The 25,664-nt window shown below is 36.3% G+C and overlaps 1 protein-coding gene across 1 annotated transcript; it reads left to right on the forward strand.

Moving 5' to 3' along the window:
* Positions 1-15,460: 15,460 nt before the first annotated feature.
* On the forward strand, positions 15,461-19,610 carry LOC149557256 (glycine cleavage system H protein, mitochondrial-like). The gene is made up of 4 exons (XM_089831966.1): positions 15,461-15,595; positions 16,062-16,150; positions 17,038-17,208; positions 19,167-19,610. The coding sequence occupies exons 1-4, from the start codon at positions 15,490-15,492 to the stop codon at positions 19,293-19,295; spliced, it is 495 nt and encodes a 164-aa protein (XP_089688092.1). The 5' UTR covers positions 15,461-15,489; the 3' UTR covers positions 19,296-19,610.
* The last annotated feature ends 6,054 nt before the right edge of the window (positions 19,611-25,664 follow it).

Raw genomic sequence — 25,664 nt, forward strand, 5'->3', positions numbered from 1 at the left:
TTGATATTATGCTGATGGAATATTGCCCCCATTGTAGAGAAAAGAAACGCAACTGTCGATGTAAGCCTATCACTAGCTTGGAATCATAGCATGTGCCTATTGAGTTCAAGGCAATTGATGAAGATGGGGAAGTCCTCTATGTTGCTCAACGAAGGCCGTGGGCTCCAAGATTAGGTATTCCTCAAGACCCACTCCATAATTACGGTGGTAATAGCCAATGGAAACAACAATATGGTAATTATAATAATTGGTAGCAACCTAACCAAGGGTGGCAACAGCCTAGCCAAGGTTGGCAACAACCTAACCAAGGGTGGCACCAACCTCAGTAGGGTTGTTAGCAAACACAAAACTGGCAACAACACTAGCATCAACCAGCCTTGACTCAACCTCCTCAATAGCAAGCCTTAATGCCTCTTGTAGCCAATACAACCCCTCCAAAATAGCCACAGTTACCTACACAACCTGCGCCTAATCCTAATAGTGCAAAACCTTTAGCCCAACAACAAAGTTATTCCATCACCCTAAATGATATCCATCTACAATTTGGAACAATGCTTGTCTCACCTCAACAACCCATTATAACAGAAATAGATGAAACAAATGTTGAGTCAGTTCAAGAACCTACCACCACTATCTCTCCTGCAACCAAGAAACCACCATTTCCTAGTAGGTTAACAGAGTAAGTTCTGCCAAATGAAAATCAAGATGCACTAGATTTTCTTGAGAAACTCAAGCAAATGATGGTAAAAATTCACTTGCTTGATGCAATAAAGGAAGTACATATATATTCAAAAGCCATCAAAGAAGCCTGTGTTAAAAATCAAGGAAGGAAAAAGAAAGACCCAAAGACTATCCATGTCCTTGGGCAACTTTCTTATCTTATTCTTGATAACTACAAAATGCCTAAGTATGCAAACCCTGGAAGCCCAATAGTGACCCTCACCATTCAAGGAGTGCAAATGTAGAATGTCTTAATAGACCTAGGAGCATCCATTAATGTAATGACCAAGGATCATTGGTCTCAGGAAAACCCCAACAATCTTGTAGCTAGTAGATAGTTCTACCATCATTCTTGATGGTATGCTAGAAGATGTCACTATCACATTATATTCATGGGATTATCCAGTTGATTTTGTAGTACTCTCTCCAAAAACAAGTACTGGGGGATATCCTATCATTCTAGGATGACCATGGTTAGCAACATTAGATGCTTATATTGCATGTCGGTCAGGGAAAATGACTATTTTAGATCGAGCGAACACTAAAAATTTAACCTTGTATTCTCTTGCTTAGCCTTTGCTACAGGATGATCAAGTTGTCTGGCCAAATATGGGTGACTCTGATATGGACATAGATCCTATTCAACAATTGATGATGATCTCATGAGACTCATTTGTAAACAGTAAAGAAGAAGATGATGTCATTTCTTCTATCATACTGAATGAGTATGGAACACAACTTGAGACATCTTCTAAACAAGAGTGTGTCTTAGAAAGAATTCTGCCTTTACCCACTGAACTTCATTATTCCGAGTCTGCACAACTTATGCATTCACTCTTGCCACATGAGATAGATTCACAACCAATTGTGCAAATTTCAATGGCTGAAAAATTAGTCAAAATAGAAATCATTCTAGGGAGAGAATTAAATATAAGAAAGTCCCTATCTTAGGTACAACATCATAATACCTTGCAGTTATTACAAAAGCACTAGGATGCTTTTTTTTGGGAGTATACAGATATGAAAGGTTTGGATCCTACACTTTGTACCCATAGAATTTATATCAGTCCGAATTGCAAACCTATGAGACAACCTCAGCGTAGGATAAACCCAGCATTAAGGGATATTGTCAAAAATGAATTGCAAAAGCTACTCAATGCTGGCTCCATATATCCTATTTCAGATAGTCAATGGGTGTCACCATTGGTTATTATTCCCAAAAAAGGGGGAAAATGGTGAGTTTGCATAGATTATAGAGAACTTAACTCATCTACCAAGAAGGATCATTTTCCATTGCTTTTTGTCGATCAAGTTTTTGACAATATTGTGGAAAAAAATACTTTTCATTATGTTGTCCTACCATTTGGTTTGTGCAATACACCTGCAACTTTTTAAAGAGCTATTATTAGCATTTTTTCTGACATATCTGCAAATTGTTTGGAAGTGTATATGGATGACTTCGCCACATATGGACAAACATTTGAAGAAGCCAAGGAGAACTTGGACAAGGTTTTACAAAGATGCAAAGACTACAATTTTTCTTTAAACAGTGAAAAGTGTTTTATGATGATGCAAGAAGGAGTGGTGTTGGGCCACTTTATTTCTCCTAAAGGAATTGAAGTAGATCCAACAAAAATAGAAGTCATACGCACATTGGCTATACCAGCTAAATTGAAAGAAGTTAGGAGTTTTCTAGGACATGCGGGGTATTATCAGCATTTTATCAAAGATTTTAGTCAAATTGCAGGACCTTTATATAAATTGCTTCAAAAAGATGCAGAGTTTGTATGGGATTTAGATTGTATGAAAGCTTTCCTGCAGCTTAAGGAAGTCCTCTCAATAGCACCAGTGCTCCAAGGACCAAATTGGGAATTACCTTTTCACATACACATAGATGCTTTAGATCATGTCATTGGAGTGGTACTTGGCCAAAAGATAGATTCAGTAGAACATGCAATTTACTATATCAGCAAAAATCTTCAAGGAGTCGAGTATAACTACACTGTGATAGACAAAGAACTGCTTGCTATGATTTATGCTCTGAATAAATTGAGACATTACATTACAGGATACCAAATATTTGTACATACAGATCACTCTACTATCAAATATCTGATGAACAAACCAACAATCTCTGGATGATTGGCTCGATGGTTGTTACTAATGCAAGAATTTGACATCACCATTATTGACAAGCCAGGTAAAGAAAATTTTGTAGCTGATTTCTTGTCTTGTCTTCAAACACCTCATGATCCTCCAGCCATAGAAGATAGCTTTCCCGATGAACATCTCTTTCTTTTGTTAGCACAAAACCCTTGGTATGCTAACATTGCCAACTACCTAACTACTGGAAAAAATCCCCCACATTTCTCTGCAAAAGAAAAATGATTGCTAGTGGAAAAGAGTTTTAACTTTTCAGGGATCTCCGGGTTCATGTTTTATACTGGACCAAATTAGGTAACACAAAGATGTCTCAAAGAGGATGAAACTTATGACATCCTTCACACTTGTCATAATGAACCCTGTGGTGGCCACTTTGCTAACAAAAGGACTGCATTAAAATTTTTAAATATAGGTTATTATTGGCCCACACTTTACAAGGATGTAGCCCAATATACAAAAAAATGTGATAAATGTCAAAGAATGGGTCGATCGACAAAAATAGATGAAATGCCCCTGCAACCACAGATAGTAGTAGAACCATTTGATAAATGGGGAATTGATTTTTTTGGCCCTATTGAACCACCATCAGAAGGAAAAGTTACATATTGGTTTGCACTGATTATGTTACTAAGTGGGCATAAGCAAAACCCATGAAGCATCCTCATGACAATAATGTTGCAAAGTTTCTGTACAAATGTATCTTTACTAGATTTGGTGTTCCAAGAGAATTACAATCAGATCAAGGGCCTCAGTTTACATCTAATCTGATAGCTGCACTCATGGAGGAGTATAAAATTTGGCATGGAAAATCTTCTTTGTATCATCCACAAGCCAATAGACAGGTAGAAGTGACAAATAGAGAGCTGGAACATATACTCACTAAAATAGTGTCTTTGCATTGGAAAGATTGGGCAGCTAGACTTCCTGAAGCCTTATGGGCATACAAAACAGCATGGAAATCCACTACTTGGTTTACACATTTTTAGCTCCTATATGGGAAGACAATTGTTATGCCCATTGAATTTGAACATAAAACTTTGCAGACAGCTTTGGAACTTGATATTACCCTTCCTGTAGCACAACAAGATCGTATTTTGCATCTTAATGAGGTAGATGAATGGCGAAAGTCAACCCTTCATAACACAGAATTAATTTAGAGTCAAAGAAAGCAATGGCATGACAAATTCATTAAAGATAGAGAATTCTTTGTTGGTGATTGGGTGCTCCTGTATGATTCACGATATCAGCATCACCAAGGCAAATTTCATACTCAATGGCTTGGTCCCTATGAAATCATTGAAATTTTTAACAATGGAGCAGTTCAACTATCAACAACTGATCCGGTCAAATTCAAACTCCTGGTTAATGGGCATTGCCTGAAGTTATATCATAAACCAGCAACCCGGGAAGAATTTCTTCAACAGTTCAATACAATAGAAACATCTATTTCTACAGCCACTCCATCTGAGTCTCCCACTCAGACGTCTGTAGCCCCTTGAATTTATTTTCAAGGCCTTCATAATAAAAATTTTGTAGCGAAATTCATTTCGTTTCCACCTCATTCCATCCCACCTTCTTGTCTTTCCATCATCATGCCATCTCACTTTCTTTCTCTCGTATGGTACTACTCAGACCATCCTTCCTATCGCACCTAAGGTTAGTAACACTTGACCCCTTTGCATTTATTTAATTTATTATTTATTTAGAAAAGCATGTTATTTTGATTTTTGAAATTTGCAATCTTTACGGTTTGGTGGGACCCAGTCTCTGCTAGGTTGGGGGGAGGGAAAATCAAAATCATGAATGCAAATCAAGGAAAATCTTAAGTTGGCATGTAGGGGGAAGGGTCATTTTAGTAATGAGCCAGTGCTCCTTTGTACTTTGGAAATGTGTGAAATCATATAAAGAAGGCTAACCATTAAACCATGATTTCACATAACCCCTCATTAATATGGCGTATGTTTTGAGCACGATCTTTATCCTCATTATGGTTTGGTGATTAAAATATCGTCATGAAGTACTGAAAAATATGATGTTTGGAAAGTATTGAAGTATTTTTTTTTTTTTTTTAAATTTCCCTTTGTTGAAACCCTTGTAGCCATCTCCATCCATACTCTCAAATCACTTGTAGTGAATTTTTCAGTAATAGCATTTTTTTCAAAAAATATGGGTGGAGAACCTCAGCGGGATGAACCAACAGACCACAGAGTCTTACTGGTAGACCCAGCAACATGTAGTTTGTTTCAACAACGAGGTTGGTTTTCTTACTGTTTTAGTTTGAAGCAATTTGATCAGGAAATTGTGCTCTAATTTTGTAATACATTAAGGGATGGATATGCAATTGTTAAGGGCATTTGGATAGGGTTTACAGAGGAGGTGGTGGCAAAAGTTTCTGGTTTTCCCACAAATAGAGAACGATGGACAGAGGACATGGATGCACGACAAGCAAAAGAGCAATTCTCAGTACCTAGAGATCCTTGGCTAGAGGAAAACAAAAAGCAAGGTACATTATGATTATCTCTCCCTCTGCGATTCATCCACCCTGTTGAATTTATCATAAGATATTTTACCTATGAAAGAAAGTATTCCTATTTGCATGTTGTTCATTTTAAAATTGTGAGTGGTTTGCGGCATGGTGATTGTCCTCTAAATCTCCCAAGTTTCCTTTATAATATTATCAAAAGGCAAGCTACCTATGTACAGCAAGGCAAAACTCAGTCGGTATCCCACCATTGCTTGATTAGGGCTATAATTGAAAAGGAGTTGACTAGGCAACACTTGGGAACATGGGAGGACTTTGTAAAACTCAAGACAAAGGGACCTAAAAGGGGTGGACCTAAAGGGCAAGGAATGGGGACAAGAGAGAAAACTATTATAGGAGTCAGGAAAGTAGTATATAGAATAGCTCAAGAAGCTTTGGCTTCTGCATCTATACCTAAAACTGCGAAAAGAAAAATTCTGCCCGCAGAAGCCTCAACTCCTAAAAAGAAAAAATCACACACAGTTGCTGCAGAGGAAGGTTCAAAAGAAGTATCCCCAATATCACAAGAACCTGCACTCAACCTTAATAAAGGGAAATATGTTGATAAGAGTAAGCAACCAATCTCTACCCCGCGATGAGTAACCATATTGTCTGGGGTGGACTCAAAAAAGGAACCTTCCATTCCACCTGTTGATTGAGAAGCTCCACCTCTGCAGACCTCAAAACCTACAACCCATACTCCTAAACATGAAAATGATCTTGAGGAAATTCATACAAAGCCAAATAGCCCTATTAATATTGATAGTGAGATGGAGTCCTCAGAGAAAATAGTGTTCGAGTTTGAACAGCCAGCAGAGGAAACTGATAATCTACCACCAGAGGAATATCTATCTGTTGCACAAGAAATGGTTCAGGAAATTGTTGAAACATTTCAAGTAAAAATGACTATTGCACCCTATCCTACAGCCATTGTACCTTCAAAAAAAGTTGCTAACACTGTTGCTTGTCAAAATAACAGCTTTGTTGAACGTCAACATTCTTAAGATGATAGCACTACTGACCACCATCATCCTGAGCACCACCTTGAAGATTATAGACCTGTTGTCTGTCATCATACACCACCAGACATTTCTACTCCATTAACAGCCAAATTTAGTTTGTACCAACAGTTTCAATGGGAAAAAACAAACTAGGACCTAGAAAGGAAGCAATTTCTCAGAACTATCAAGGAACAAGCACAACAAATTGAAGAGAAAGATAGTGAAATTATGGTCCTGCAGCAATGTGTCACAAAGATTACATAGCTCATTCCAGAGCTTGTAAATTGCAGGTCACCATCTCCAGTTTACACACTATTCTTAAAGGAGAAAATGATTAATTTTCAATTGTCTCGAATTACTCAGGGGGTTGAACCCTTCCTTGCACACTCCCCAGGAATTCTATGCAACATTCAAATCAGTTCTGATGGCTCTGCAGAATCTCCTCTATGAGTTATATGTTCATAATCTTGTTGTTCCAGATGATAAAGATTGGAATTCATTGTTATATGTGGGAGATGTACAGTTTAGGGAAATTATGTTATGGATGCAGAATGAGATTAGTCGAGAGAACCAAGCTACTCCTTATCGGGAAAAAGAAATGTTTGAACCATTGTACATTCGGCCAGAGGTGCAACACAATCACAGAGTATTCTTCGATTGGCTTTCTATTAACAATAATCAAAGTGTTGCTCCCAAAATTCACCATGTTCGCGAATAGGCATTTCTGGATTGGGACTAGCATTGTTCTGCAAATGCCCCTGATGCTATACAAGCCTCCCTTCAAAGATGGATTTGATTACCAAAAGATTTGAAAAAAAGGGAGTTGGACTCTCCTCAAAATCTAGAGTTGGCCATCAGTAGGATGCCCAGGTATATGATGTTAGGTAGAAGTCAGAAAAATTATTGGGTACCTCTGTGTTTCCAACCACCAATACTCTTACATTATATGCTTGGAAAGTATGATTCATTTGCTAAATATAATGTGATTGTTGAAGAACATAAATGGGAAAGGTTGAAACAAAATCATGGATATTTTAATTATAGAGCTCATGAATCAGGGGAGAAAATCGCCAATGATCTCAGGCTGCGGATGAGGATCAGAAACCTATAGATGTTGAAGGGACCAGCCTCAAGATAGTTGGGGGGGAAAATGATGACATGAAGAAATAGAAGTCTTTTTGGCCCTTTTTGTGAACATTTGTCTATAACATACTAAACTTTGTCATCTTTTAGTATAAGTGTTTTGAACTTTTGATGTATAAAGTATGGACATAGAGCATAAAAATGATAATCGGAATTATATCTAAAAAGGGGTTCATTTTGTGGTAAAAATATTTCTTCATGAATGTTTGATATGGGTAGATCTTCCTTCAGCCGAAGAGATTGCAAAAACTGTTAGTTGAATAATTAATGCCTTTTCTTTGTAAACGAATAAATGCAAATAAATGTTTGCGGGAAGTTTTGTGTGCATTAAATGTTGATCACAAGAATACAAGCTAAGCTAGAGTTAATAAAAAAAAAACTGTGAAGGAATAGCGCTAAAGCATTGATGGTATTAATGAGAAGCATTATGACACCATTGCAGCTCGAGACTTGGTGGCAAAGTCAGAAGGGACCTGTTTTAATGAATAACAAAGAGGGACCTGATAAAGCGGCTGAGCAAGGAAGCAAGCATCAAAGAAATCAATTAAACATGCAAAGCACGATACCTGGATTCCTGGAAGTTGTTTAAAGTTAGATAAAAGAGCAGATCTAGCATTTGCTATGATCTATATTTGTGGGGAATTTAAGGGATAACTAATGTCTTTGCAATTGCATGCTTGCAGTCTTAAGTTGTAACTGACTTTCCTTCATGAGGAAGTCATAATTATAGGATTTTTTTATTTTCCTTCCTTTTAAATAAGACCTCGTTTGTATCTATGAGGTTAAGTAGTGAGCAGACAGATAGTGATAGACATCTTGTTATTTTCCCAAGTTATTGTAATACTGCATATTTGAATGAATACATGACTTTGCTGAGTTTCTATACTTTTTTTTGAGTCGATCTTTTCCTTCATTCTTCCATGGGGGCCCATTCGAAAGGTGAAGTTTACTTTAGTAAGTAGGAGTTAGACTCAGTTTTCTAAGTTAAGATTAGAACTGTCGTTCCTACAGCCACTGGAAACAGAACCAAACACTGTTCCTACAACAGTAGGTGCATAGATGTATGGTTAAATAATTAGAATTCCCATCCAAGTATTTGATAGTTGTCTTTCCTTTGGATAAATTAGATTTCCTTAATGGTTATTTCATTCAAGGTAGTAGTGACTTTTAGCGAAAACTAGAGCATATACTTTGTAGACATCATCTCAAGTTCACGCTCCCGGATTGACATTTAATGAAGATCAGCATAGTACTTTGGTAGTAAGGGATGTCCAATCCTATAACTAAAAAGGTGTTATATTGATTAGACAGACATTGTCACCTAACAACCAATAGATGTTTAAGTTATAAGGGAAAATTTGTCATCCAAAAGTTGGAATGACAACTTTGGCTTGGTATAAGATTTGGCAATAGGATTATAACTATTTTATAGATTTTGAACATATGTCATACATTATAGAATGTCATCTTCAAACCTAAATCAAAATTCTATTTTTATAATTGTGGAAACATTTTGTATTACAAAAGCATTTTACGAAGCTTATCAGTTTAAATTATAACTTGCTTCTACTCATAAGCAATTTTTCCCTCCATATTTATACCAATTGAATTGTATTCACAAATATATACCAATTTAACTATGTTCAAAATAATTATTTTTTAACAACAATAGTGTTCATTTTTTCATATTGAAAAGATCAGCCCAAGAGTTGATTATTAAGAGAGTGGTAAAATTATTTCCCTTGTCCTTTTTTTATCGGTAAAGGGCCAAAATTAAGATTAATTCTTATTATTTATTGAAATTTTTTATTATTGGCGCTCTTCTAGGGTTTGTATGAATTTCTTCTAAAACTTTTTCATTTCTGCTACCTATCATTCCACATTTACTATGGGATACTATTTGGGTTATAATGCCCTTAGCCTTCTCTGACCCAACAGTTACTATTGATGTTGGAGTTGTTGATGTTGTGTGAATGGATCCTTTGAGAAAATGTTCGCACATCCCCAAGGTGTTTCACAAGGTAAGTCCTCCCTTGATGTTGTTCTTAATCTCAAAGATTTTGATACTACATGTACATGGCTTGAGCAACATATCTTGATATGCTATTTTGTTTCCCACATTCCTTATGAAAGCATTCTTCAAGAGTGGATTTCCAAAGTCTGGACACCCTAGGGTGTTTGTCTTGAGGGGGTTCAGAGTCTCACCAAGGGATTTTTCTTGTTCTGCTTTGGTAAACCTAGCCAAGCTAAACATGTGTTCACCTATGGTCCCTAGTCTATTACATCTTCCCTTTTTGTTTTTGAGTGTTGCTCTCGAGACTTTACTATCTTTGATGACCACAAGCTTAAGGTCCTAGTTTGGGTTGGGTTTCCTAGTCTCTCAATATTGTGTTGGTCATTTTTGCAAGCTATTGTGCAAACTGTCGACAAGATGATTTTCCTTGAACTTGATAATTTTTTCAATGCTCGCCTTCATTGTAGGTTTTGTGTGGAGGTCAACCTCTCTTGGGACCTCAAGGAAACTATGGATATTTAGATTGGTAATACCACCTTCACCCAAAAGCTACTTTAACTCAATCTTCTAAACACTTGCTACCACTACCAATCTATTGAACACAAGATTAGATATGATCCCTTGCTCGAGTGCAACAAACAACCACCCAAAGAGGCTAAGCCTATTAAGGCCATGAAAATATATGAACGAACTCTACTGTTAAGAAGGGTAAAAGAAACACTACTTCTAAAGAAGCTCCTTCTTAGGATAATGGTCGAGCCACCTCTAGCGTAGCACCACCAATTTCTTCAGTTCCTTTTCTTATGTCATTGCCTATTTCAAACCTTGACTCTTAGGGGATGGTGAGCTCCGCTAGTTCAAAACCTCAAGCCACATGAGTCTCCGCAGCGCAAATGACTTCCATGATTTATACATAGATCCTTTGTCATTCTCATAGCCCAAATGGTTGAAATGATCATTCAGATGGTTGGGAGAAAAGGAGGATCATCTCTGTTAGAGGCCCCTCTCTTGACTCTTGCAACATATTTTTGCATAATAGTTTCTCCTCTCTTGGGGAGGATGACATGCAAGCTTTTGCATGATGAATTTTCTATCATGGAATATGTGGAGGCTAACATACCTCCCTCAAAAATACTATGTTCATGATACCAAGCGTAGGCTTGGTAACCTGGATTTCCTTTTCCTTCAAGAGGTCAAAATTGCTATGTTTCTTCTCAACTCAGCTTGTCATGTGATTTGGTCAGACAGTGGCATGTTTTCTTCCCCACATGAGCCTCAATGAGGTGGCGTTGTTACTCTTCTCTCACTTCATTTAATCTCCTCAGTTATTTCCCATGGTTCTAATCCCATGTAGAGAATGGTTTGGATTTTGTTGTCTTTTCAAAATCATTCCTTTGCTATTGCTAATGTTCATGCTCCCAATGATGCAGTTGATCATTTACACATGTGGCATTAAATGACGAATCATTTACCACCTGCTACCTGGGTTTTATGTGGGGATTTCAACATGTTTGAGTTGGCTATTGACAAAGAAGGTCCTTTTCCTTTTCGATGGCCAACTGGTGAGAGAGAAGCTTGGTTTACATGCATAATAAATTGGGCCTTTTTTATCCCAATACTAATCATTGTTGTCCTGGTGGGGTTTGGCATATCCAGTCCAGCTTTCAAGTTGGATCTGATAGGGTTTTTAAAAGGCTTGATCATGTCATGATCACAGCTCAATCTTTATTTTCATTCTCTGAAGATAGGGAATTACTTGTGACTCCATTATTAGATGTGACTCTCTCTAACCATTTTCCCATTTTCTTTTCCATCATTTGGAAAATAACTCATCCCATACTTTTAAGATCTTCTCATATCTTGTGTATCTAGAATATTGAACCTCATCCCCACACACATGTTGGGTGGATTCAACGTGGAATGATGCCATCACTTGCACTACGAGGTTTCTTCGCATTTACCGTAGAGAGTTGGCCAAGTACTATCGAAGACCTTATGAGGCTAGCACTAAACATATTTGTACCACCTCTGAAGCCCTTTCCATGAATCCTTTTGATATGGATCTGCAAATCTAGCTCGCCACCCTTTGTCACTAGAAGCAAGTTGTAGATAGCTATAAAACTCACGAAGCTCAGATCAAGGTTCGTCTCCACTGGTTGGAGGTTGGTGATCATGCTTCAATGGAGTCTTTTCATGCTCTTTGAGCTCACCATTCTTCAATGGGCATTAAGAGAATCAAGGAAGGTTAACATACTCTATGTGAGTTTCCAGATATTCTCCAGGCTTTGTGTGCCACTATGAAAAGATTTCCATTGCGCACGACAATTCCACTGCATGAGAGCAAGCCTTATAGACCTGCATTTCAGTTACCCCTAAAAAGTTTGTGTATGAGCAACATGCTTTTTGTGAGAAATTGCTTACACTTGTCGATCATAAAGAAGTTATCTTCTCTATGGCGAATGAAAAATCTCCTGGTTGTGATGGCTTTCCATGTGAATTCTATAAAACTTTCTAGGATGTCATTGGCCCTGATTTGCACAAAGTTTATCTTAAAGCCTTTCAGTCGCAATCACTTGGGAACATAATTAACAAAGGTAATATTAAAGTCATATTGAAATCTAGTGACCCCTGAGGATATTTACAATTGGCAACCCATCACCCTCCTTGATCTCTCCTACAAGATCATCACCAAGGCCCTCTCCCTTACGATTCAACACCTGTTGTTACAGATAGTGTGTCCTAAGCAAACTAGCTTTATTAAATCTAGATATATTCTAGATAATATCAGTGTGGTATGGGAAGGCATGGAATGAGCTGTCAATCCAAACAATAGGCCTTGTTCCTCAAAATTGATTTTTCTAAAGCTTATGATCCTATTGAATGGCCCTTTATCTTGGCTATGTTACAGGGTTTGGGGTTTGGCCTCATTTTTCTTCAATTAGTGCAAATGCTTTTTGGGGATGCCTCTATGTGCATCACCATTAATGGGCATCAATCATAAGCTTTTGGGCTCTTCAGGTCTATTCGCTAGGAGTGCCCTCTTGTGCCTTCCTTATATGTGTTAGTCATTGAAGGGTTTGGTTATTGGCTTGCTAATGCCATACCAATAGGGAAAGTGTGGGGCATTGCTCTCCCCTACTCCTCTAAGAAGCTAGTCAAATGGGCAATTGGCTAATGATTCCATTCTCACTCTCCTTGAGGAGGAGGAAAACATTTCCAATGCTTTACAGTGCATGGATACTTTTTTCCTAGCATCTAACTTTGCTATTTAGTGGCACAAGACTCTGTGTTACACACTAACCTTCTTTCCTGGCCCTACTTGACTTGCCAGTTCTAATGGAAATGGATTCAACATGGGGAAGTGTTTCAATTTCTTGGCATACCTTTTGCCTTCCAAGCTTCCCCTATGGAGCTTTGGAATGTGGTCTTGGCTAGGATTGAGAAGAAGCTAGAGTACTGGATTACCAAACTGCTTTCGCTGGCTAGAAAATTTTAGATTTGCTCCGAAGTGTTGGTTGTCACTTGTGTGTATTATTCCTCTTGCTAGGCATCTTTGAAGGCCTCCTATCTCAAGCTTGAGCACTTGTTGAGTGAGTTTCTCTGGACTTCGGATGCCTCCCACCATGGTTTCCACATGGTGATGTAGGACTTTTGTTGTTTGCCTAAGAAGGCAATGGGCCTTGGCCTACTTTCTACCTAGAAGCAGCGGATTGCCTTGTGTGCCAAGTGGGTCATTCATGCTCTCGCTAGAAATGAAGCCTGGAAAACCCTTTTGCAGCACTGTATCTCTTCAGGCTTTTAAGTCAATCAGCCTGCCTAGAAGGGGATTGGTTTTGAAACCCTTTTGGTCACTCCCAAACTAGTTCAAATTCATAGGACCTTTGTTGCTAAAAGCATTTAGAAAGTCTAGGAAGCCATTAAACCTTGGCTTCATTAGGTTGGAGATTGGTTTAGAGATGGCCTCTCTGTGAACCAACATAATTTGTGTCGATTTCCCTTGTTTGATGTTCAAGGGATCTCTTTGGAAAAAGTTTCATTGGGACTCCTAAAGATCTTTTTTCTAGAGCCACCATGAGTCTTTACTCGTAGGAAGATATGTAGGTGCAGTTCCATCTTTCCCATCTAGATCATCAGACATTTGATCTTCTAGTTTTTGCAGTGCCCCTGCATTTGTTACATAAGTTGGGTATTCAGTTTGTCAAAGCTTGGTGGAAGGATTGGAAGTGGTATCTTACCACTCCTATGACCAGTTATAATGGTGGATGTGCTCAACCAACATTGGCATTTGCATTCTTCTTAGAAGACTTGGAGTCATAGGTTCACCACTATGTGGCAAGCTATCATTGAGCCAAACATTCAGAACTTTGCTTGGTGTGTCCTTTTCCAAGGGTTGCCTTTGGGCCCTCAACTCTGATATTCGGGTGTCCCAGACCCCAAATGTTCTTTTTGTGGGCAACCTAAGACATTTATGCATATTTTCTGGTTTTACAGATGTGCCCAATAGTATTGGCACTGGATTCATGACTTTTTCAAGCCTTTTCGTCTAGAAGCTTTTTCTTGGCATATGATCTTGCTGGGGGATTTTCCCAGGCTCCCTTATAAGTACTCTCAAATCTGGCATGCTTTCAGAATGGAGATTTTATTCACTCTATGGAAGTATGAAAATTTTGTTGCGTTTTCTCATAGTTTTCTTGATATAAATGCTTCTATGTATACTAAAGCTTGCATGTGTAATGTAATGATGTAGATTCAAGTACAAACTGATAAAGTGGCTCTGGAGGTGGCTCACCTACAGGAGCTCTTAACTCATTGGGGGATATTCCCTATATGGTGGCTAGGGTGCCCCCTGATTCTATTTCTAGATATCATGCACCTCCACGTGGTCATTGACAGGGCCACAACTCTCTACTTGTTGCTCCCACGCGCCCAAGTCACAGCCTCCTTGTTGATCGCCCAGTGGTGGTTATGCAGGTCATCAACACTCGATTTATCCTTCCTCGAGGCATGGTTCTAGCTAGTCCCTAGTGGCTTCCCCTATTTCTCCTACTCCTGCTTGGCCTTCTTCTAGTCCAGATCCTAAGTGGTCTTTCCCTCGGCTGGACTTGTTGATCTCACCTCCCAAGCCAGAGGGAAATAAAGATAAAGAGAAGAATGATGATGTTACTGATGGGTGGGCCCCTCCTAAACCCGCTACCAACCCCGATGATGTATGGGGCCATGATGATCGTGATCCTTCCCCCTCGGTTGACACTGCTCTTGTAGCTTGAGGGTTGCTTTCTAAACTTTTTTTATGAATAGTTAAGTGTTTGACCTCTAGCCGTTTGAACTCTCGGGTGGCCTTGTGTCCCCCAACCCTTTTTTGTTGTGAATATGTAACTTTATATTCTTATTAATAGAAATTGACTATTCATTATAAAAAAATTGTCATTTGTTAAGCTTGAACAGACTCAAAGTCAATACCTCCCAAATAAGAAACTTACAATTTACTATTGTGCTGTAAGTTCTTGGCTACCTTTGAAAACATATTGACCAAAATGTAAATTTTGTTAAATAAATAATGAATCTTAATAAACACAGACAAACTTAATTGCAAAGAAAATCAGAAACGGCCAATTATTGGTGAGGCTGAGTTTTGCCTTACCTTCAAAAACAATCTAACCATTCACATTACTTCATGTCAAACTCAAACCACACTAAGTATACCAATGAAAGCACGAGGGAGCTGGAAGATTTTGTTAAACGTAAGGATAACGTTCCAAGCAAGTGGGTGTGCGTTTATCGCCGTATGGGGATTTGGATGAGAGAAGCGTGGCGACCATCTTATTCACATTTTACAAAATAATTTAACAAAAAATATTAAAGACTATATTTAAAAAATAGCTTCCATTTCCAGGGAATGTAGATAGAAGTATTCGGATTATCAAATCATGGCACTGAGAATGTGGGCATCGCAGGCTGCTTCAACTCTCAGAATTGGGTGTAGAAGGCCTCTTGGATTTCCCACGATTCCTTTCTCTCGGGGATTTTCTCAAGGTACACGTATTCCCTCCCCCATTTTTACATACCCAAACAATGTGCATTTTGCGCATTGCTATATATTCAATATATACAAATCTTTACCCCATTGTGATATATTCAATGTGTATATATCCTTCGGTTGCCCTATATTCAATGCGTCTTGCTTTCCTCCTCAGTCTGCTTTTGGGGCATTTTGTTGAGTAGAGGAAAGTTTTATGTGGGTACATAGACATACCTCATCTGCCTTTTTCCCCCATCGTGGTGAACTCTTTTGTTCTCTGGTGTTTCTACCATCAAGTAGAACTCGTGCTAAATATATGTGGGTAAATAAATAACGATAGACTATCCCTCTGATGAATGTTTTTGGTTTCTGCAACTTTACACTGATTTTTGACAAAATTACTGATCTTGTAGTTTTCATGAAAGGGGTGCACTGTTTGAGATTTGAGTGTATTGTTTTTGATAAGGTTTGTGGTTACAGTTATTGAGGGGCTGAAGTATGCAGAGTCCCATGAATGGGTGAAACCAGAAGGTCCAGTTGGTACTGTAGGCATAACTCACCATGCTCAGGTTAGTAAGTTGTTAACGCAAGTGTCCTCCTTTTGAGATTAACTTCGGATAGATGGTATTTTTACCTTAAGTTTTGGAATTTTAAAATTTTGAATTCAAATGTTTTTTCTCAGGTTTTGTTTCTTAGATTGTACATCTCCCTTCGGAAGGTTTTGCAAGGTTTAGCCAGGAAACCATACAGGCTGTTTTCTTAATGTTTGTTAAAATAAAGTTTTTGCAATTCACAATCCTTTTGTCCAGAGCCTTCTGCTATGATAATAATTGGGGCATAATAGTAAGAGGATGATACATGTTCCAATCCCTCATTGCGCCCAAGGCGTATGAGACATTTGAGCGAAACCCATGTTATAAAAATTAAAGTACACGGTCCAATTATATCCCAAAGGACTCTGAAGGCAGCCTATAACGTTACAATTTGTTTCTCAAATATCTTGGTCAAGTTTTCATAGATTGGATCTAGCCAAATTTTACAAATGGTAACCATAAATTCGGTTTACAAATATTAGCTTCCATTTCTTCTTATTTTTCAAAATGGGATGATTTTTTTCTATTCCATAATTATAAATGTTCTCAGGAATTTTTTACTGTTTTTAGCCACTGTAGATCCAGTTATTGTCTGTCCAGGTAGTGCAATGGAGGTAAAGCAGATGACAAAGTTTATTTTTCTTCTTTGGATATAGTTTGGTATCATTATTTTGAAGGCTACAGTGCAGGACTAGGATATTAGGATATCAATGTGTAGTAATGATCACTGGTGTTTGTGACGTGTTCAGATAAACTAATCATATTGGTTAAGATTTGCAATGACACTGCTGTGTTTGAGGTATTCAGATGAACTTTATATTCTTTAAGGAAATTTATCATTTTCTTCTTTGAGTTCTTTGTAGGACCACTTGGGTGAGGTGGTGTTTGTAGAATTGCCGGAAGTTGGAGCAGCAGTTTCAAAGGGTAGTAGTTTTGGTGCAGTAGAAAGTGTAAAAGCAACCAGCGATATCAATGCTCCTGTTTCTGGAGAAGTAGTTGAAGTCAACTCAAAGCTGAGTGAGACTCCTGGCTTGGTAAGTTTGTCCATTTTGAAATTGCATCAATTATGGTTGATAGGGTAGTCACCTTTTGGTGCTTGTCAATGATTGTAAATACAGTAATTATTTTCATGAGTCCTACCTTCAAATTTCAATAACTAATACACCTACATGTTGAAATAATTCATCATTAGTAACTACTGAATGTGTTCTATGTAAAATGTTCAATGATCTGTGCAATTTAAAATTGTTGTCTGTTGTAAAGAGTACGGGTCAAGTAAAATGTTTTCTAGTATATGCCTTTATTTATTATCTACACCTGGAATGTGTGACTCTAAATTGCTCCTAAAACTGTTGGGCAGCGGCTACTAGCCAAAATAAGCTAAGCAGCCGCGTAGGGACCTTCTCTAAGCTTTGTTCTTTTTGATCTTCAAATATGTTGTTTCAGAAGATTTTCGCGGAGAAGGTAATCCTTTTTTCCCTAGTATTATAGACCAAAATTGTAGGTGGGAAAATGCTGTTTGGACAAAGCCATTGCACAGATGTCAGTAGCCAAAGGTTTCAAGTTTATAATTTTTCTATTAGATACTGGCCTTTGATTATCTTGGGGCTGCACTTTCAAAGTAAATGCAGCACTAGACCTACACAATCAGCATTGTTCAGCTAAAATCTGTATAATTATAGAATGGGTTATACAAAATTATAGCTGGTGGAGAAGCTGACATTAAATTGTAGTTGATATACATTTAGAGAGTACAATTTTATTGTTCTTCTCTATTGCGGTAGTGTCTAGTGCACTCATTTGTGAAATTTTTAAAATTTCCACAAGAAAATATAGTTGGGCAAAAGACACTGATCTGGTTGTTGAAGACGATTCGTTGATTTTACCAAACTAGCTATCTGGTTCTCCAAATAGGCAGTGTTTATAATTTGTTCCCTCATATCCAGTTTGAAATCGCTTCCTTGTTTGCACTTTCAGTTATCAGCCGAAAGTACTAATTTATTCCTTGTCTCTACCCTGGTCCATAATCTAGACTCCACTGTATTTCTATTAATATGAAATAGGGATGAGAGCACTTTGGATTTGTCTATCGCACTGTGTTATGTTTGAGGATTTGTCTATTCTTTGGGTGTAATCCTCTTTATTTGGCCATCAAAGCAGAGTTCTTTGCATTAAGAACTAATAATTGAGCTTGTTATGATTTAAATTTTAAATCATTGCCTATGCCTAGAGACAAGTGATTAAGGGTACTGTCTCGTAAAGTGGATTTTGTAGTGAAGTGAGAACTTCTGAATAATCCCTTTAGGATCTAATTTCATCAATTTAAAACTATCTGTAACAAGTAAAACACGTTGGATGAAGTTTTTTTGGTAGTATAAAAGAGTCACATAAATGCAACCTTGTTGTTATGATTATCTACTCCCTTGCACCTTATTTATTATAGAAGCAAAATCAGTAAAAATGCAATGGGTACACTTAAAAGTTTACGATGGGTTTATCTGCTTTTGAGTTCCTTGTGTTTGAGCGTAAGGAAACAAACTTATCGTGTATTAGATCAACAAGAAGGAAACAAGAATGCGTGTATAAGAAAGTAGATGATATATCTATTTGAGTTTTTGAATGAATAATTTCGATAATATGTACTATTTATTACCAAACAGGTCTATGAATCATTCAAAATTTAACTTTTGTTTCCTCAAGGGAACTGACCTGTGGTAATGGTGCAGAACATTTCAAGCTAAATTTCATGTATAACCCTTGAGCGATGGAATTGCTATCAAGCCCATATGGTGTATCAAAGCATTCATTCCCCTCAAACACTAGAAAGGATGCTTTGGTGCATTGCAGGGGCTGGATAGCCATTTCCCTTAAGTTATTGTAAATTTGAGTGTAGAATATAGCAGTGGTTTTTCATTTTACTTTTGATTTCCCTTTAGACTCCTCTTAATTGTCAATGCTTAGGATGACATGGTAAGCATATGACTCATTTCAGATTAATCAAAGCCCATTTGAGGATGGATGGATCATAAAAGTGCGTATTCAGGACACGTCTGAGATGGATACATTAATGAATGCAGAGAAATACACACATTTCTGTGAAGAAGAGGATGCCAGCCATTGATCTATTCTTTAGCTTCTCTTTTGGCGTCTCATTTGCTAGGAATAATGGTGAGCTAGGAGGGTTCCTTTCAGATATGAAATTGGACTCTTACGAGATTATTAATGTGTGATGGAAGTTCTGTTTGCTTCTTAACAGGGTTATGACACTGAACATACATCATTTCCCTTCAACAATGTCATGTTTGATTTGAAGCATGCTTTTTTCTAAGTTATTAGATTGATTTCAAGGCAATGTTGTGAAGATAAGGTTTAAACTTTTACCTGTTATGTAAATTTATATTCTGTTGATCAATAATGTAGCTTCTATTTTCCCGCAGATATTCAATTCATCAGTTTTTCTCTAAGCAATACCAAGAACTGCTTTTCCAGTGCTTCGGGTTCTTATAAAAAATTATCATAGGTTTTCTTTAGTATTGGGCAGCTGAGTGAACAAAAACATGACGTGCTTCCAGAATATATGCTGTTTATACTCGTAAAATTAACCTTTCGCCTTCAGGTAAACAACCCATTGCTTAGTTTACGTTGTCTTATGAATCAATCCTTCCCTCCAGCTCAATTCTTTGTCTTATAAACCAGTCGTTTCCTCTGACTCATAGATTTGACAAATCATTTGTTGTGTTGTGATGTCTTATATCTCAATGAATGGTGTCTTACTAGGGACTGTATCACTTCATCATTGTGATCGGAATAGTGGTGTCCCTGATTCTTATTGTTTATATTGGGTCTTTATAGAAATTTTTTAACTCATGTAATCTTTATTTTGCATTTTCTTGATTGGAAGTGATTCAATACTTGCATCATAGGTCCCCTAATCTCCTTGGCAGACCTAGTTTTGATTCATTGCTTGGTAACTTGATGAAAATTCAACAAAACGTGGTCAATCAAGACATAATTAAATTTCTTTAAAATATATAATTTTCAATAAAATAACTAGGAGACATATCAAATAGTTTAAAGAACTTTAAGGGAAGTGTTTTTTATTAGATTTATAAAAGAAAAGATTACTATATACATCATGTGAATACAACAATTAATATTATGATATATATATTTCTAATGATTATTCATCATTATAAAAATTACAATTCAGTAAAAGTTATAGTAATTCATACTTCTCTCTTCTTCATATGCTTTCTAGTGATGAATATGATCTTGCTTCTTGATCTAGAAAGTAATGACTTATCAAGAACAATATCATCCTTAGCTCTAATGTCATTTGATCCAATGTCTTATTTCTTTGTTGAACTCTTAAAATTAAAACCTTGTCTTCCATAAACATTGGTTCATCATTATGAACAATATGATTGTTACAAGAATCAATTAAGCCAAATGCTATATGAATCAATGGCATTGAAGTCAATTGCTTAATGACGATTATGTGAGCTCTCCACCTTATTCAAAGGAAGAACATGGTTCTATGACACGAAGATAAGGTCATTAAGGCTCTTTTGTGTTGAATTATTAGATTATTGTGTGAATGGAATTTAATAAACTTCAATTACACTGACACCGAAAAGTATTATAGAACCCAAATTTTACTAAGGATGAAAACATAGCATTAATGAATATGATGCCAGCATGTTTCAATATATGTACACATAACTTCATTTGGCATAAAAAAATTTAAATTATGTATATAAACACTAATTCCAAATATGTAAATAATACTAAATTTGAAATGTCATTCTCTCATGCTTGATGAAGGGTGTTCCCCTTAATACTACAAACATATAATAGAAATAAAGAAACAATAGTCATATGTAAGAACATAAAGTGGGCTTCTTCTTATCTCCAAAAACATAAAATTATGAAATTAAGAAATACAATATGCAAATCCACATGGGTGCCTTTCTTACAATATTCAGCAAAGAAAGTTGTGAACTATCACCTAGAACTGCCCTAAACAACCTATTGGCCTTCCTTAAAAGGCATTTTCACTGCCTGGGAAGGTTTTGGACACTTGGCCCTAAGTCTTGAGGCCAACCAACCCTAAAATTATATTACTTTATTACATGGAATCGGCTCAAAACAATTACAAAATATATTTTTTAGGATTTTTGGGTAGCCAAACTTTTGGAGACCGTTATACAAACCATTGGCCTAATCGGCTATTATAAAGCCTTTTAAAAATGACAACTCCTATTGTACAACCACTAACCATGCAAGTGTCCATCAACTAATGTTTGACCTTGTTTCGAAACCTCTAAGTTCTTCAAAGCTGAGCCAAAAAAATTTGTACCAAAAATCTGCAATAACTTCAGCAATACATAAGATATGGCAATGAAACTCGTCTAGCAGACTGACATATCTAAGATTAACCTCCAACAAAATTAGAGCAATTTGAGCTCATATGACCAACTTACTAAAATAGTAAGTTGTCATAAATAACAACTTTACACATAGACAACCCTTATTGAAAAGACAAAAGAAATATTTTTGGATGATGCAAGATTGCTCTTACACGCAAGATGCTCTAGCTTAAGACACCTAGGGTAATTTCAGAAGTGACCCTGTCATGTCTCAGATGTTCAAAGGAAAATCTAGACATGAGTAACCAATCATTTCAAATAAAATTATTCATATGTAATACAAGATGGTTTGTTGAAAAATTTAATTACTAAAGTTGATCTTACAAGTCACCATTGTTCATGGATTGTCTACCTTTGCTTGACCAAGTTGAAGAAGCAACAACAAAAATCCATCCTTCTTTCCTTTAGAGAGGGATACAAGAAACATTCAATTGTTTGTTGGATTACTAGGCCTAATTTTGTATTCCTTAATATAAATGTCAAAGTCTTCCATCAAACATTGACCACACATATTTTATGGAGATTGTGGAAATAAAAAATGCTAAAACATAATTTCCAAACAGAGTTTTCTTCTTAATGAAAATTCCTTTGGACAATCAAAAGGATATAATTTCACTATATATTCACCCTCTTATGTCATAAGGGGGGAGGGCGGGGGATGTACCAATAATCACCAACCCAAACAAAACTACAAGCCCAATAAACTTAATCAAATAGATTGAACTTTTAAACCTCTTTAACTTCTCATCAACACTATTGGCAAAGTAAATATTAAATGAACATGCAACACATGAAAAGCATCCACTCAATTATACCACTAGATATATATCATGGAAACTTGATTAGGGTGAAAACCACGGTGTGAGTCTAATGCTCACACCTATTTGTACTCTTCTCTTTTGGAATATGCTCAGTTAGGATCCTATCTAGTTAAGGGTTACAAAAGCATTGTTAGGTTCTACCCAGTTAAGGGATCTTCCTGGAGACTTGTTAGGATATTATACACTATTAGGAGTAACCTTGTAAGAGGATTTTGAATACTCTTTTGAGAATGTCACCTGGTTAGAGGATTTTACAAAGACCTATTAGGGTTACCCAATTAAGAGATTTTTCTGCTACAATGGTTACATAGTAATAGATATGAAATGATTTATAGTTCACATTATCTTTACTGAATCATATCCAATAAAGTTCCTTAACACATCAACATGCCATACTCGATCCTTCGTATTGATCGCACTCGACTCTATGTCTTCCTCTACAATCGAAATCTTCTCCAACAATCTTCTCTACTACATTATTTTGCCACGATAAAAAAACTTCTTTATTTTCCTTTCTTAAGTAGAATCTCTTCAAACACAAACCCTAAACCTAAATCCATCAATCCAGATTCACCATAAGAAGCCTAACCATTCATATTATCTTTCTCTCCGACCTCGTTGACCTTAGATTCGATGTTTACCTCAAGATTATTTCAAACTCCATAGGTCGTTTTGACCTTGTAGAAACTTCTTGAAGAATCTTCCTCAAATGTATGACCTAAATCTTTGTGTCATTACCTCTTTCCTTAAATCATGCCCCAGTTTGGAAGGTTGTCAATGCGAATCACACTTTCCAATAATAATTCAAACTTACGATCATGCCATGAATCTTCACTAACTATTCCTTATATGTCGATAAGCCTTCACCATGTTCTTGTTTACCTATCTTAATTCCTTTATACCAATAAGAGTTCTCTTTCTAGCTTACTGATAACACTTGGTTCACTAGTAAGACTTTTCTTTTTCCTATCCACTAGCAAGTTTACCTCTTTAACTTTTCTTGTTTGCATCTTTTCCAACTAATAAAATCACCTTTACCTATACTCTTTATAGGGTGTTATCTTAATCATATTCCCTCAACATCTTCATGAATCATGTCCAATAGTAAATTCAACTAATTTCTTTATAGATTCAACAAATCATTCAATTGTTCATCATTGACTATCTCAATTGTTACTCGGTTGATTCATATCTTCATAGCTGACTCAAATTTTTACATAAATGGGTGTTATCATAGAATTGGCATCCATGTTCACCACTTAACATTTATGTATGATAGCAACACTTGAATCATTTTGCAACTTACTATTTCTTCTAATGAATAGTTGTTACTCAGTTTGATTCCTGTCTTCATAGCTTACTCATATTTTTACATAAATGGGTGTTATCATAGAATTGGCATCTATACTCACCACTTAACATTTATATATGATAGAAACACTTGAATCATTTTGTAACTTACTATTTTTTCACATGAATGGGTGGTAACATGTCAAAATGCTTAGTCAAATATGTTAATATTAATGACAACAATATAAATGATTATCATGTTAACAAATCATGTTCTAATATATACTCAATCATCATCAATATTATACAAATAGACTCCATCATCCAATCAACAACATTAATTAGTTATGCCAACAATCTCCCCCTTTGGTATTGATGGCAACACTATTTGATACTATAGACAAATGGAAACATTTTCCTCTACATTCTTCGTAAACATCATCTGCATACATTTACTACCATCCACTTATTAATCACAGTTTACTAATGCCAAAAATGTTGAGCCAATGCTCCCCCTTTGAGTATTCTTCTTGAATAAACTATGCATAATCCTTTTTTTGCTTACTTCTTCTTGTTTGCTTCTCCCCCTTAGATATGTCAATTTATGTCTATATCAAAACTTCTCCTTCTTGACTACTTTTGTCTATGTCATAACTCCTTCCATTTCTATCAATAGAACTTTCTTCTCCCCCTTTGACAACAATGCCAAAGGGCGGTCAATCTTTCTTCATTTACTTCTAATATGTTACTTGTTCGACTTAATCTTTTCTTGACTTGATTAGACTTCTCCCTTTGTGGAGTAGTCCACATGTACATCAACTCATGCTTATAATCTTTTGTTTTGTGATATAAATCGATGCAACCTATATCTTCTTTCTTTATTGATAGTAGATAGGGGTTGGACCCCTAATCTACCTCTGGGGTATTCAAATCTTTCCTAAGGTAGTGGTTTTTAAAAAATCTCTACAACTTGTTCATTAGTAGGAATGTATTCCAATCTAACTTCTTTGTCTTGTACGTGCTCCCTTAGAAAATGATACTTAATAGCTATATATTCTTTCAAATGTTCTTATCACTAGTATTATCACAATAAATTACAACATATTTAGTTACATTTTTCATGTATTCCTTCCATTATTTGCCTAATCCAAATTATTTGCTGACAATTAATAGCAGTAGAAACATACTCTACCTTAGTTGTAGATTACAACAATACAATTATTTTTCTTGGTAGTCCATGAAACCAATGTGTCCAAGAAAGAAAGCTCTTTCACTTGTACTTTTTCTATCATCAACATTTCTAGCCCAATCAACATATGTATATACCTTTAGATCAAATTTTCCATGTTTTTCATACCATAAACCAAAATCTTCACTTCCGTTTAGATATTTGAATATCCTTTTAACCGTTGTCATATGTGAATCTTTTGGATCTAATGAAAATCTTGCAACTATGCCAACTGCATGAGCTATATTCGATATGATATGAACCACATAGTGTATCTTACATATCATTGATATGTATGATGTCTCATTTACCTCCTTAGAATCATCCTCCCTAGATAATTTGTAGCCAATGACCATAGTTGTGCTGTTACATTTTGAATCTTCCATGCTAAAAGTTTTCAGTATTTCCTTGATATACTTAGATTGAGTTATGTATATACATGTTTTAATCTATTGTACTTGAAATCGAATAAAGAATTTGATCTCTCTTATCATAGACATCTCAAATTTATTTCTCATTTCATTCCAAATGATTTACTCTTAGATTAATTTTCTCCAAAAATTATGTCACCAAATAAATATTTCAGCAATCACTCTTCTATCCTCATTTCTAGCTTTCAAGTATACATTGCTAGAATCACTTGTTCTTACAAATGCAATTTTGAATAGATAACAGTGTATTATTTCATACCATGCCCTTGGTGCTTGTTTCAAACCATACAA

Source organism: Cupressus sempervirens, chromosome 5, assembly GCF_028749045.1.
Source record: "Cupressus sempervirens isolate cs-2001-9-10 chromosome 5, ASM2874904v1, whole genome shotgun sequence".
NCBI classification, from domain to species: Eukaryota; Viridiplantae; Streptophyta; class Pinopsida; order Cupressales; family Cupressaceae; genus Cupressus; species Cupressus sempervirens.

Excerpts from the sequence above, each read along its gene's own strand:
- LOC149557256 (XM_089831966.1), top strand. The coding sequence starts at position 15,490 with ATGGCACTGAGAATGTGGGCATCGCAGGCTGCTTCAACTCTCAGAATT. Across the intron at positions 16,151-17,037 it reads GCATAACTCACCATGCTCAG|GACCACTTGGGTGAGGTGGT; the intron begins GTTAGTAAGTTG and ends AGTTCTTTGTAG. Across the intron at positions 17,209-19,166 it reads TGAGTGAGACTCCTGGCTTG|ATTAATCAAAGCCCATTTGA; the intron begins GTAAGTTTGTCC and ends GACTCATTTCAG.